Source organism: Orcinus orca, chromosome 9 (assembly GCF_937001465.1).
Source record: "Orcinus orca chromosome 9, mOrcOrc1.1, whole genome shotgun sequence".
NCBI lineage: Eukaryota > Metazoa > Chordata > Mammalia > Artiodactyla > Delphinidae > Orcinus > Orcinus orca.
The window spans coordinates 56,384,395-56,398,764 of record NC_064567.1 but is presented as its reverse complement, the minus strand read 5'-3'; the positions used below and the strand labels follow the sequence as shown (position 1 = coordinate 56,398,764).

The window sequence follows — 14,370 nt, the reverse complement described above, 5'->3', positions numbered from 1 at the left end:
TGCTTTGAGCCTGGGGCTTCAGGGACTGGCTTGGCACTGGGGTGAGGCAGGAGTCTTGGTCCATGGGAGCTCACCTGAAGGCTGGGTTTGCAGAGGCTTTGCTAGTAGGGTAATACGAGCTTCATAAAATGAATTGGGAAGTATTCCGTCTTTTACTGTGTTCTAGAAGAGATTATATAAAATCAGCATTAATTCTTTAAATGTTTGGTAGAATTCTTCAGTGAATCTGTCTGGGCCTGGAAATTTTTCCTTGTAGGGAGATCTTTAAAATTAAAAATCCAGTTTTCTTTAAAGTATGGGACTATTCAGATCATCTGTTTCATACTGAATGGACTGTGGAAGTTTGTTTTTTGAGGAATTGTTCTATTTCATTTGAGTTGTTAAATTTGTGTGTGTGAAGTTATTCATACTACTCCCTTGTTCCCTTTTGATGTCTATGCAGTTCAAAATTATATCCACTGTTTCACTTCTAATATTGGTAAGTTGTGTCTTCTCTTTTTTATTCTTTGCCAGTTTTGCTAGAGTTTTGTCAATTTTACTGATCTTTCAAGGAAGCAGATTTTGTTTCATTGATTTTCTCCATTGTTTTCTGTTTTCAGTTTAATTGATTTCTGCTCTTATCTTTATTATTTCTTTCCTTCTGCTTGCTTTGGGTTATTTTACTTTTCTTTTTCAAGGTTTTCTAAGTTTTTGAAGTAAGATCTTAGATTATTAATTTGAGACGTTTCTTCTCTAACGTATGCATTTATTGCAACAATTTTTTCAATACTGCTTTAACCACGTACCACAAATTTTGGTATGTTGTATTTTCATTTTCATTCACTGCAATGTATTTTTTTAATTTCACTTGAGACTTTTCTTTGGCCCATGAATTATTTAGGAGTGTAGTTTTAGTGTTTAGTGAGTTTCCTCTTATCTTTCTGTTATCAGTTCCTAATAAGATTCCATTGTGGTTGGCAAACATATTCTGTATGATTTCAATTATTTTAAATTTGTTGAAGCTTGTTTTATCATTTAGGTTATGGTCTATTTTGGGCACTTAAAAAGAAAGATTTTCTGCTGTTGTTGAATGGAGTGTTCTATAAATGTGGTTTGGTACCTGTTGGTTGATGGTGTTGAGTTCTTCTGTAACCTCACTAACATTCTGTCTAATTTTTCTTTCAATTATAGAGAGAAAGGTGTCAAAATATCCAGCTATAAATGTGGATTTGCCTAAAACTGAAAAGTTCTGTATTTGTTTCAAACATTTTGAAACTTTCTTGTTTGGCACATACACTTTTAGGATTGTTATGTCATCTTGTTGAATTGAACATTTTATCATTATGTAATATGCCTTTGTCTCTGGTAATTTTCTTTTCTCTGAAGTCTACTTTATCTGACATTAACATAACCATTCCTGTCTTTATTGATTAATATTTGTATTATATGTATTTATCCATACTTTTTTTTTTCAACCTATTTATATAATTTTATTTCAAGTGAGCATCTTACAGGCAGGATATAGTTGGGTCATGTTCTTAATCCACTTTACCAATTCTGTCTTTTAACTTCTGTATTTAGGCCATTTATATTTAATGTAATTAATTATTTATATGTTAGGACTTATGTTTTTCAATTTTCTTTCTTATTTTCCTGATGTCCTGAGGGTTACTTGAAAGTTTTTTTACAATTCCACTTTTATCTAGTGGAATTGAGTATATCACTTTTGAGTATATCACTTTGAGTGTATCACTTCGTATGGCTTTTTTATTGATTGCTCTAGATGTTTCATTATACATACATAACTTATGACAGTCCAATAGTGTTTTTTTTACCAGTTTGAGTGAAGCATAGAAATCCTACTTCCCTTCATATCCCTTTACCCTATCCACATATAATGGTCTTAAATATTTTCACTACATACATTTAGAACCATATCAGCCAGTGCTTCAAAAATCAAACGTAATTTTCAAAACCAAAGAGGAGAAGTCTATTATATTTACCAATATTTTTGCTTACTGTGTTCTTTTTTCTTCCTAATGTACCAGGGTTCCTTCTTTTATTATTTTCTTTCTGTTTAGAAAACTTCCTTTAACCATTCTCTTAAGGTAGGTTGTGTAGGTTGCATCATTTTACATTCCCACCAGTAGTGCACAAGGGTTCCTCCAATTTCTCCACATCATCTTCGCTAATGCTTGTTATTTTCTGGGGTTTCTTAAAATAGTAGTCATCACAGTAGATGTGAAATGATATATCACTGTGTTTTAGGTTTGTATTTCTCTAATGATTAGTGATATTGAACATATTTTTATATGTTTGTTGGTCATTTGTATATCATCTTTGGAGAAATGTCTAAATCCTTTGCTCACTTTTAATCAGGTTATTTGTCTTGTCATTGAGTTGCAGGAGTTTTCTAAAATATATTTTAGATATTAACCCCTTATCATATCTATGATTTGAAAATATTGCAAATATTTTCTCCCATTCCATAAGTTGCCTTTTCATTCTGTTCATTGTGTCCTTCAATGCATAGTTTCTAAGTTTGATATAGTCCCACACAAGGGGCTTACTTTAAAAAGTAGTACACTTAAAGCAATTTCCCACCTCCACTCTTTTCTCTCTCCCCAGCTTATTTTAAATTTGAGCTTCTTAATCTCTATAGGGCAAATAACTGAAAGAAATTTCACCTAGTTCAGTTTTTTTAGAAAGCATTAAATCTCCATGGTTTCTGATTGTCATAGTATTGTAATAGAGTAAAATTTCCATCAGTTGTGCATATCTTTGCCTATTTTTGTTTTAATGTAGCTGTAAGGTATATCTTTTATTCACTTAATATGAATGCAGGAGTTACTAACCAAAAAATAATAGCTTTAACATTGGACAATTGCTCTGGCAGCTTTATGTCTGGACGGGAAGGTAAATCCTAACCTTGATCTTTTATGTACCACTGGTAGGTAATATTCCTGTGTATTATTTCATGGAAGTGTGCCTATATAGTCTATTTTCCACTATTCTCCAGGCTTATCTTCTCTGTTGATTTGATTTCTCCCATGGTGATTTTATAGGAATGGCTCACATTATTTGAGCCATTTTTGGATTGTACTTAAAACTGACTATTATTATCTGGATTCTATTGTGTTTTTTTCTAACCATTGCTATATTTCTGCAACCCAGATTGCCAATAATTTTTCCAAATAGTAGTCTTTCAATCTGAATACCAAATAGTAATGCCATTTGTTACTGCCCAGGAATTAGCTATTACCAAATATTATGTGAAAATTTACATGGATATAATAGTAGCCCCCAAGTTCACTACCCAGCAAGCTATCCCAGAAGTCATGGAACAGAATGGCTCACAGATCAATTTAAGGTATTTGAGGCACATCTTTATTAAATCAATTAAAATACACAACAAAAAGCAGGGGGAAAGAGATGGGTAACACACTTTGGATAAGGTACAAGAGGGGTGGAAGGATCTCATTACCTGAGTTATACAAGTTCACATATCCTCTCTCTCCCTCTCTGCAGTATCAGCATTCTCCACTGATTGTGTGATTTTGAGAACCAGAGTTGAGGTCTGTCCAAGAGGAATCAACAGATACAAGACACCTGTGTCAGTGGCATACACTTGCTCCAATCAGAGAGATGCAGAGGGGCATATATGCCTGACCACAGCTCTAACTCATCAGTTAGCCTGATAAGCTACTCTGGATTTTATTTATGTCTTTTAATTAGAGTATACAAAGGATCAGAATGGGTGTCAACAGTAGGTGGCCCAATTAAGATGTCAAAAATATAAAGTGCTTCAAGTGTGCCGCATGAATATTTAATATCTATTTGGCCCTTCTTTCTCTTCCTAACTATGTTTAACGCTCATATGCTCTATTTACTTTATCTATGTCTATCATAACATGTTTCCCAAACTACTTGCTTCTATACCTTGTTTCATGTATCCTCCTCATATCATAATCCTTCTCTCTTTAGTTTCATATAGCCTCCTTTGGTTTTCTTATTTTCTATAGCAGAATTGAATATTTATAAACAATAGAGCTAACACACATTATAGAAAACAACCATTAAGAAGGATGAAACATCTCTCTCTATATATATATTGACTGGAAGCATCCCCAAGATACAGTTAGTGAATAAAGCAAGCAAAGAGAATTGAGTATAGTATGTTGCCATTTGAATGGAAAAAAGTGTTTATGCTTTTGTATTTGGTAGTATTTCTCTAAAAGGATATAGAAGAAACTGATAATGGTAATTTCCTCTCAGGAGGGTAATTAGTTGGAATGTATATCCTTTTGAGCTTTTTCAGTTTTATAAGACATGTACATATTGTCTATTGAAAAATTAACTGATTAATTTTAAAATTTACTTATAAAAATACTAAATAATTTTTCTTTTTCTATACATAGGTATCAGAATGGCAGCACAACTTAACTTACCAGATAATATAGATGAATGGACAAAAGAGGATGTAAACCGGTGGTTAGAAAGTCAAAAAATTGACCAAAAACACAGGGAAATTTTGACTGCACAAGATGTGAATGGCGCAAACTTGAAGTACTTAACTAAAGATCACCTTGTTGATATGGGCCTAACATTTGGACCAGCTATCCAAATAGAACATCTCTTCAAAGAGTTGCTGGAAACATCCTCTGAAGATCCTTTTCAGACAAGTACGAGGGGGAAAGGCAGTAAAAATGTTCCTAAGAAACAGGAGAAAAATGGAGAAACTTCAAAGCAAAAACAAAAGGAGAAAGAGAAATCAGACATGGTTAATGACTCTACAATGAATACAGTTACTAAAGGTTCTAAGTCACTAAAACATGAGTTCATGAACGATGAAATAGATGACACAGAGGAAGAGCAGCCATCCATAGAACCAACATGTGCATCATACCCTTTTGATGAATTCAGTGATCCATATCGTTACAAATTAAATTTTAATCTACAGCCTGAAACAGGACCACTCAATCTCATTGATCCAATACATGAATTCAAATGCTTCACGAATACAGGAACAGCCACAGAAGAGGATGTTAAGATGAAATTTAGCAATGAGGTTTTCCGGTTTGCTTCAGCTTGTATGAATTCACGTACCAATGGCACTATTCATTTTGGAGTCAAGGACAAACCCCATGGAAAAATTGTTGGTGTGGAAGTCACCACTGTCACCAAGGAAGCCCTCATTGACCACTTCAATCTGATGATCCACAAATATTTTGAAGACCATCAGGTCCAAAAAGCAAAGAATTGCATTCGAGAGCCAAGATTTGTAGAAGTTTTAATGCCAAATAGTACTCCATCTGACAGATTTGTTATTGAAGTGGATGTTGTTCCAAAATATTCTGAATGTGAACATGATTATTTCCAGATTAAAATGCAAAATTGCAGCAAGAAGACATGGACACAAAGTCCAAAATTCTCAGTCTTTGTGCGCGATGGGGCCAGTACTAAGGACATCATGAAAAATAATGCATATTTCACATCATTTAAATTAGATTTAAAAAGACTGGCAGAATCTAGGAAAGAAGCAGAAGAAAAATGCAGAGTAAAAACAAATAAAAAAGAGAGTGAGGGACCAAAGCTTGTTAAACTGTTGACAGGAAATCAGGATTTGTTAGATAATTCCTACTATGAATGGTACATTCTTGTAATAAATAAGTGCCATCCAACTCAAATAAAACACTTAGATTTCCTAAAGGAAATTAAATGGTTTGCTGTGTTGGAGTTTGATCCTGAATCTGTGAGCAAGGGTGTGGTCAAAGCTTACAAAGAAACCCGAGTAGCAAACCTTCACTTCCCAAGTTTATATGTGGAAGGGAAAACTACAAATGAGAAGATTACTAGTCTGAATCTTTATCAACAACTCAGCTGGATTTTCTGCAATGGCAGGTTAGACCTTGACAGTGAAAAATATAAACCCTTAGATCCAAGTTCCTGGCAAAGAGAAAAAGCGTCTGAAGTCAGGAAACTGATTTCATTTCTTACACATGAAGACATAATGCCAAGAGGGAAGTTTTTGGTGGTATTTCTATTACTCTCCTCTGTGGATGACCCAAGAGACCCCCTCATTGAGACCTTCTGTGCTTTCTACCAAGATCTCAAAGGAATGGAAAATATATTGTGTATTTGCACACATTCACGCATATGTCAGGGATGGAAAGATCTACTTGAAGCAAGATTAACGAAACAGCAAGATGAATTATCAAGCCAATGTGTTTCTGCTTTAAGTCTTGAAGAGATAAATGGAACTATTCTTAAGCTAAAATCTGTGACTCAATCTTCAAAGAGATTTTTACCATCTATTGGTTCATCTACTGTCCTTCTGAAAAAAGAAGAAGATATCATGACTGCCCTGGAAATTCTCTGTGAAAATGAATGTGAAGGTACACTCTTAGAGAAGGAGAAAAAAAAATTACTTGAATTCAAAGCATCAAAAGAGGAAGACTTCTATCGAGGTGGCAAAGTATCATGGTGGAACTTCTACTTTTCTTCTGAAAACTATTCTTCCCCTTTTGTCAAAAGGGATAAATATGAAATACTTGAAGAAATTATTCAAAACTGGGCAAATTCTTCAAAGCCAATATGTGTCAAAATTATTCATCTGTTTCATCATCCAGGCTGTGGTGGGACTACCTTGGCCATGCATATTCTCTGGGAACTAAGGAAGAAATTCAGATGTGCTGTGCTGAAAAACAAGACAGTGGATTTTTCTGAAATTGGAGAACAAGTGACTAATTTAATAACCTATGGGACAACAAATAATCAGGAATACTTACCTGTACTACTGCTTGTTGATGATTTTGAAGAACAAGATAATGTCTATCTTCTGCAGGCCTCTATTCAGACAGCTGTAGCTAATAGGTATATTCGATATGAGAGGCCTCTAGTGATCATCCTAAATTGCAGGAGATCACAGAATCCTGAAAAAAGTGCAAAGATCTCAGACAGTATTGCCCTAATACAAAAACTATCTCCCAAAGAACAGAGAGCTTTTGAGCTTAAACTGAAAGAAATTGAAGAGCAACATAAAAACTTTAAAGATTTTTATTCCTTCATGATTATGAAAACCAACTTTAATAAAACGTACATAGAAAATGTGGTCAGGAATATTCTGAAAGGACAAAATACTTCCACCAAGGAAGCAAAGCTCTTTTCTTTTCTGGCTCTTCTTAATTCATATGTGCCTGATACCACCATTTCACTATCACAGTGTGAAAAGTTCTTAGGAATCACAAACAAGAAAGCTTTCTGGGGAACAGAAAAGCTTGAAGACAAGATGGGCACCTACTCTACAATTCTAATAAAAACAGAAGTGGTAGAATGTGGGAACTACTGTGGAGTACGCATTATTCACCCTTTGATTGCCATTCGCTCATTGGAAGAATTGAAGATAAGCTATGACTTAGATAAAAGTCAAATTATGCTGGATATGCTAACAGAAAATGTGTTCTATGATACTGGTATAGGAAAAAGCAAATTTTTAGAAGATATGCATACACTGCTGCTCACAAGACAGCGCAACGAACATGAAGGTGAAACAGGAACTTGGTTTTCCCCATTCATTGAAGCATTACATAGAGATGAAGGGAATGTGGCAGTTAAAAATGTATTACTTGAAGGTATTCGTCGGTTCAACCCAAATGCATTCATTTGCCAAGCCTTGTCAAGACATTTCTACATTAAAGAGAAGGACTTTAACAGTGCTCTATGTTGGGCAAATAAAGCAAAAAAGATAGAACCTGCCAATTCTTACATCTCAGACACACTGGGTCAAGTGTACAAAAGTAAAATTAGATGGTGGTTAGAGGATAATGGAAGAAACAGGAACATTTCAGTTGATGATCTATCTGATCTTTTGGATTTAGCAGTGCGTGCCTCAAATGCATTCAAAGAATCTCAACAGCAAAGTGAGGATAGAGAGTATGAAGCAAAGGAAAGATTTTATCAGAAGTCGAAAAGGCGGTATGATACTTACAATATAGCTGGGTATCAAGGGGAGATAGAAGTTGGGCTCTACACAATCCAGATTCTCCAGCTCATTCCTTTTTTTGACAATAAAAATGAACTATCTAAAAGAGATATGATCAATTTTATATCAGGAAATAATGATATTCCTGGAGATCCGAGCAATGAATTTAAAGTAGTCCTCAAGAACTTTATTCCTTATCTAACCAATTTGAAATTTTCTTTGAAAAAGTCCTTTGATTTTTTTGATGATTACTTTGTCCTTCTAAAACCCAGGAACAATATTAAGCAAAATGAAGAGGCCAAAACTCGGAAAAGGGTGGCTGGATGTTTTAAGAAGTATGCAGATATATTCGGTCCCTCAGAGGAATCACAGAACAAAGATCTTGGACCAAAGCTTAGTTTGCCACTTCAAGTAGAGCTGTATCGGAGAAAGCTAGAAGTTCTAAAAGCAGACAAGTTTTCTGGGCTCTTGGAATATCTTATCAAAACTCAAGAAGATGCTATACACACCATGGAAGATATAATGAACAAATATACTTTTCTCTTTGAGCAGTGCACTGTCAGAATCCTGCCAAGGGAAAAGCAAAATTTCATCTTGGCCAACATCATTCTCTACTGTATTAAACCTACCTCCAAATTAGTGAAGCCAATTAAAAAACTGAAAGATCAGCTTCAAGAAGTCTTGCAACAAGTAGGAATGAATTATCGATTTTCAGAACCTTATTTCCTAGCCTCCCTGTTATTCTGGCCAGGAAACCAACAACTAGATCAAGATTCTAAACAAATGGAAAAGTATGCTCGGTCACTGGAAAATGCTTTCAGGGGGCAATATAAGCATATGTATCGTACAAAGCAACCAATTGCATATTTCTTTCTTGGGAAAGGTAACAATATGAACAGACTTGTTCACAAAGGAAAAATCGACCAATGTTTTACAAAGACAGCTGATATTAATTCCTTGTGGCACAGTGGAGATGTATGGAAGGAGGAAAAAGTCCGAGAACTTTTGCTTCGGTTAAAGGGAAGAGCTGAAAATAATTGTTTATACATAGAATATGGAATAAATGAAAAAGTCACAATACCCATCACACCTGCTTTTCTTGGTCAACTTAGAAGTGGTAGAAGCATAGAAAAAGTATCTTTTTACCTGGGGTTTTCCCTTGGAGGCCCACTTGCTTATGACATTGAGGTTATTTAAGAGTTTGATCTTCTCCCTCCAGGAATGTGGACGCAAAAGCACTTAATTTTTTTAGACCCAAGATCTATACTTTAAATTGGCAAATTTATAGATACAGCCTCTGACTTTTCAGCCCTGTACAGACAATATTTATATTTCCTCTTAAGCATGTTGTGAGTCTCAAATTAGACTGTGTTGGAAAAGGAAGGAATGAGAGATGTGGAAACTATCAAATATCTACCTTGGCTTGGACAACACCATCAAGGGCAAAATAAGGAGCTATGGATGGAATTAGGAGCGGTGAATGTAATCATTCAGCCACACAGAATCCCACCACCTCCCTCAATTAACCAACCAAGGCATGGATTGAGGAAGACTGTCTACTTTCTTCTTAAATGTGAAATTTTTTCAGAATTGAAAAACAATAGTTACGGTACCAAGACATTACAATATCTGGGAAACCGTTTCACAAAAACAGATGAAAACTCTCAATATAAACATTTATTCCTACCAGGCAGACCAGAAAGGTACCATGTACTTGGCACTGAAGGGTCTTTCAAAGGAGAGGACCAACCAGTTCTCTGAAGGTCATACCCATAGAGGTCTGCAGATCTTACCAAAGTAAGTAGGCTGGAGAATTAGGCTTCCTTTTCATGCAGTAGCAGGCAGTTGAGCAAAAATGAATTTTGTTTCTACAGCTGACAAACTCATAGACCTCCAAACAAACAAAAATACACCAAAATTCCAAAGCTAATGAATAAAAAGGACTCTTGTGAAAAGACTAATGAGTCTCCAATCCAGGGGATCCCAGTGTTCTAGCATGTATACATATAGCCTATGCACAACCAGTGAGAGGTAATCAAAATGTAATTTTTCCTAATAAAATTATGGATATGGGAAATCATCCGTGGTTGCTAAAACTGATAAAAAGCTGATAAAGAACTATAACAGATGAATCAAACTGTCCTAAATCCTGATCAATATTAACATTGCTGAGAGAGAACCAGACATCATGGGCCTGGAAGTCCTGTAGGAGTGCACACAACACCTGTGAGACAGTCTCGCCAAATAATTGAAACTGAATCTGATCAAGCCTCTGGATCCTACTTCCAAGTTAAAGGAAATACAGACATTGGATATGCTTCAAAGTAATTCTGTGTATGGGGTATGGTGATGGTGAAAGGAGAGTAGGTGGGCAGTATAGTTGCAACAAGATTCGACAGGAGTTAATAATTGCTGCATTATGAGGACATGGGAGTTCATCAGACTCTTCTCTCTTCTTTGGACTGTGCTTTTGAAGTTTTCTGTTATAAAATACTTATAAAACAAAACAAACAAGAAATGCTATTTGTTTTGTCTTTACAATCCCATTCAAATTTTTTCACTGGAGGAGGTTTTTCCTTTGCTCCTGCATGAAATTTCAGCTTCATAACTTACCAATTCACTCTTGGCATAAAAAAATCCTCTGCTCAAACACAGTCTCAATTTAGAGATGAGAATGTCCAGTTGCATTTTTTTCTCTGGGGCCACTTCCCACTCTGCTCCAGGTTTCGTTCTACTCTAAAGAGGATGGTCTCTGTTGGAGTCCTCTTACCTTCCCAGGTTATCCTTTTGAACTCAAATTAAACCAGCTTAGGCAGATGCTCTCTCCCCCATGATCTACCTGGGGTGCATGAGAAACACTCATGGATGTTTGTTCTCCCATTGGTAGGGAGTGCAGCTAACGTCCAGTCTTGGGAACAACGTGCCCCATAGAGTCAAGAGGATGCATCAAGCACTCCACGTGGTCCTCTTGTAGCCCCCCTCTCTAGGCTCAGGATGAGGTTCTCGTGGTGGTTGGGAGAACTTTCACCAAAAGAACCTCTTCATAAACCCTCTCTTCCTCAGTGCCAGCAGTGGGCAAACTACAGCTCGTAGACCAAATGCAGCCTGTCTTTTACTTTTAAATACAGTTTTATTGGAACACAGCCACACTCATTTTTGTAAGTATTGGCTTTGGCTGCTTTTGCATTGCAACAGAGTTGAGTAGTTGCAACAGAGACCATACAGCCCACAAACCTAAAATATTTACCATCTGGCTCTTTACAGAAAAAGGTTGCCAACCCCTGCTCTATGCTATCAATGCCTTTATGTCTTTATTGTAGGTCAATTGTTTCTTGGACATTTACTTTGAAAGTACACATTTTGGTGTATCACCTAACTTTGGTATTTCTATCATTTTAGGGCCAAAGTTAAAATTTAACAACATTTTGTCTCACTGAATCTGTTTTTCACAGATAAATCTGATTATTCTTCAGGCAGGGGCTCTGTCTGTATGCCTTACTTGTCCACCCTCAGAAAGTCAGAGCCCCAGGCCAGCCCCATGCTACTGTCTCTCCCTGTTTTGGAATTGGGAGGTGGCCCTGCCAGTGCATCTCTCCCTTGCAAGAAACTGTAGATCATCTCTGGAGAGCAAATGGCTATGATGGGGTGGGGTGGGGTGGGGGCTTGTAATGATGTGCCAACACATCCACTTTTTAGGCTGCTATTTACTGAGGTGGCTTTGATGGACCCTCCCTTGCAGCTGCAGTAACTCATGGGTCCTTATCGAGGTGGTGGTCTTGGGGTAGAATCCCTCTTTTATTTTACCACTTGATATAAAACATTTATTTTTGACTAGGCCTGTGGCTTCCATTAGCAATATGTTTCCTTCCCCTAATATGCAGATACTGGCTTTATTTGCTCAGTTTTGTGAGTGCTTTGGAAGTTAGATGATTGTATAACTCAAGAAGATCACGATCACTTTTTTATCTTGCTCAAAATAATAATGATGATAATCATCGTCATCATCATCATCCAAGCCCACTTTACCAAGGAACAGCAGAGTGATAAGTGTGTCAGTTTTTCTTTTGCAAATAAAGCATAGCTGAACCATGCTGGATAAATTTGACAAGCATATTGATTTATCATAATTCTCTTTATTTAGCTTTATATTTTCCTTAGGTCCATGGAATTTGGTCTTGAAAAATAGAAATTTGGAATGTAAGATTTAAATATTAATAATTTACTATTCATAAGCCAGCAGTTCTCAGCTGAACAGAATTCCCCGAGAGGTCTTTCCAAATTGCCTATTCTGTCTCCCAATTCAGATAGAGCCTACCTAGAGTGAGAAGGCATCAGATATTTTTTTAATTTGAGAATCATTGATTAGGTCATTGTAATACAAAAGTTTCACAACTCAGTGTTCAAAAGGAAATGTTAATCAACACTCTCAAAACAAATGGTGACCAGAACAAATGAGCTTTGGAAACTGCATGGGATTCTGCTTCTGGCTGTTTGGAATGTAGATTAGCAAAGAAAACTCTCAGAAAGTAATCCCAAAGGGAAGTTCACTTATTGTATAGACTAAGTTATTTCTCTTAAAAAATTTTATTTTCTCTTTTTTTTTTTTTGTGGTACGCGGCCTCTCACTGTTGTGGCCTCTCCCGTTGCAGAGCACAGGCTCCGGACGCGCAGGCTCAGCGGCCATGGCTCAGGGCCCAGCCACTCCGCGGCATGCGGGATCTTCCCGGACCGGGGCACGAACCCGTGTCCCCTGCATCTGCAGGCAGACTCTCAACCACTGCACCACCAGGGAAGCACCTCACTTATTTTTATATTTCTTGCTCCTCCAAAGGTCTTCCTGCTGCACAACTTAAAACATACTAGAAAAGAGTTCATATGCACTGAAATATTTATAGATTTTTCACCTTCTCTACTGTCAAGAAGCCCAGCTCTAATTAAAGTATGTGTACTATAATTCTCTGTTCTTTTCTGTATTTTTAAAACTTAAATATGTATGTATACCATCATCATAACGTTGTATACGAGTTTCCAATTCCAAGGCAGGCTTTATAGCCTGAGAGTCCTATGTCACCACTGAATACATTCCAAGTAAGTAAAAACTTGCATCTTCTTTCATTAGTGGAAGGAGACAATTGTTCAGTTTGAAATCCAGAAATTTACCCTTTAGGGAAATGCTATCATCATCTCATCCTTGTTGCCGAAAATATAGTTTAAGCCCATATTTTAGTGATTTACTTAAGACGTGTGTCAGTTGGCTAGGGCAAGGTACCCAGATATTTGGTCACCCACATATTATATCAAACAGCCATCTAAATGTTGCTGTGAAGGTAATTTTTTTAAATAAATTTATTTATTTACTTATTTATTTATTTATTTTGGCTGCGTTGGGTCTTTGTTGCTGCGCGCAGGCTTTCTCTAGTTGCGGCGAGCAGGGGCCACTCTTCATTGCGGTGTGTGGGCTTCTCACTGCGGTGGCTTCTCTTGTTGCGGAGCACGGGCTCTAGGCACGCAGGCCTCAGTAGCTGTGGCACATGGGCTCAGTAGTTGTGGCACACAGGCTTAGTTGCTCTGCAGCATGTGGGATCTCCCCCGGACCAGGGATTGAACCCATGTCCCCTGCATTGGCAGGCAGATTCTTAACCACTGCGCCATCAGGGAAGTCCAAAGGTTTTTTTTTTTTAAGATAATGTTAACATTTAAATCAGTAGACTTTGAGTAAAGCAGCTTGCCCTCCATGATGTGGGTGAGCCTCATCCAATCAGTTGAAGGTCTTAAGAGAGAAAAGACTGAAGTCTTCCAAGGAAGAAGAAATTCTAGAGAGGCTGCCTTCAGACTCCAGCTGCAACATACACACACACACACACACACACACACACACACAATATGTGAGTGTGGAGTGTGTGTGTATACATCTCTCTCTATAAATATATATACATCCTATTCTGTTTCTCTGGAGAACTGACTATCACAGTCCTTAAACCAAAAAATCAGCCATCAGGAGTCTCAGATATCCCAGAAACCAGCCTTCCTTAGTATTCTTGCTTTGATAAATCATTGGCTGCAAGAAGCCCATGGAATTTGCCTTGGTTCAAATGTAGGAATGGATTTCAAAGCCCAGCAGCAAAGGCCCTTGGTCAGTTAAGCTCCCTATGGTTAGAGATCTGCAAAGTGCATTCCCATGGCTATCACAAACACCAAACTCAAATAAAACAAAATTAAAGCAGTTCCAAGTCCTAGATAAAAACAGATCCCATTTACTAAACTAAGACAATCTGATTTCTGAATATCTACAAAAAGAGATGTTTCCAAATATAAATATCTGTAGAGAAAGCTCCAAGTGAGCTAAGTGTTTAAAAATAATTTAGCATTAATTCAAAACCATGATACAGAAAAAAAAACATTATAGCTAG

General features: G+C 36.8%; 1 protein-coding gene across 6 annotated transcripts in view; it reads left to right on the top strand.

Annotated features, from left to right (window-relative positions):
- The window catches only part of LOC101271235 (sterile alpha motif domain-containing protein 9), a 35,677-nt gene extending 23,617 nt beyond the window's left edge, over positions 1 to 12,060 (top strand). For all 6 annotated transcript variants that reach the window (XM_049715125.1, XM_049715126.1, XM_049715127.1 and 3 more), the window contains one exon: positions 4,398 to 12,060. In XM_049715125.1, the coding sequence (XP_049571082.1) occupies positions 4,398 to 9,157 (4,760 nt within the window). In that variant the 3' untranslated portion in view covers positions 9,158 to 12,060. The remainder of the gene's footprint in view (positions 1 to 4,397) is intronic.
- Positions 12,061 to 14,370: the final 2,310 nt, after the last annotated feature.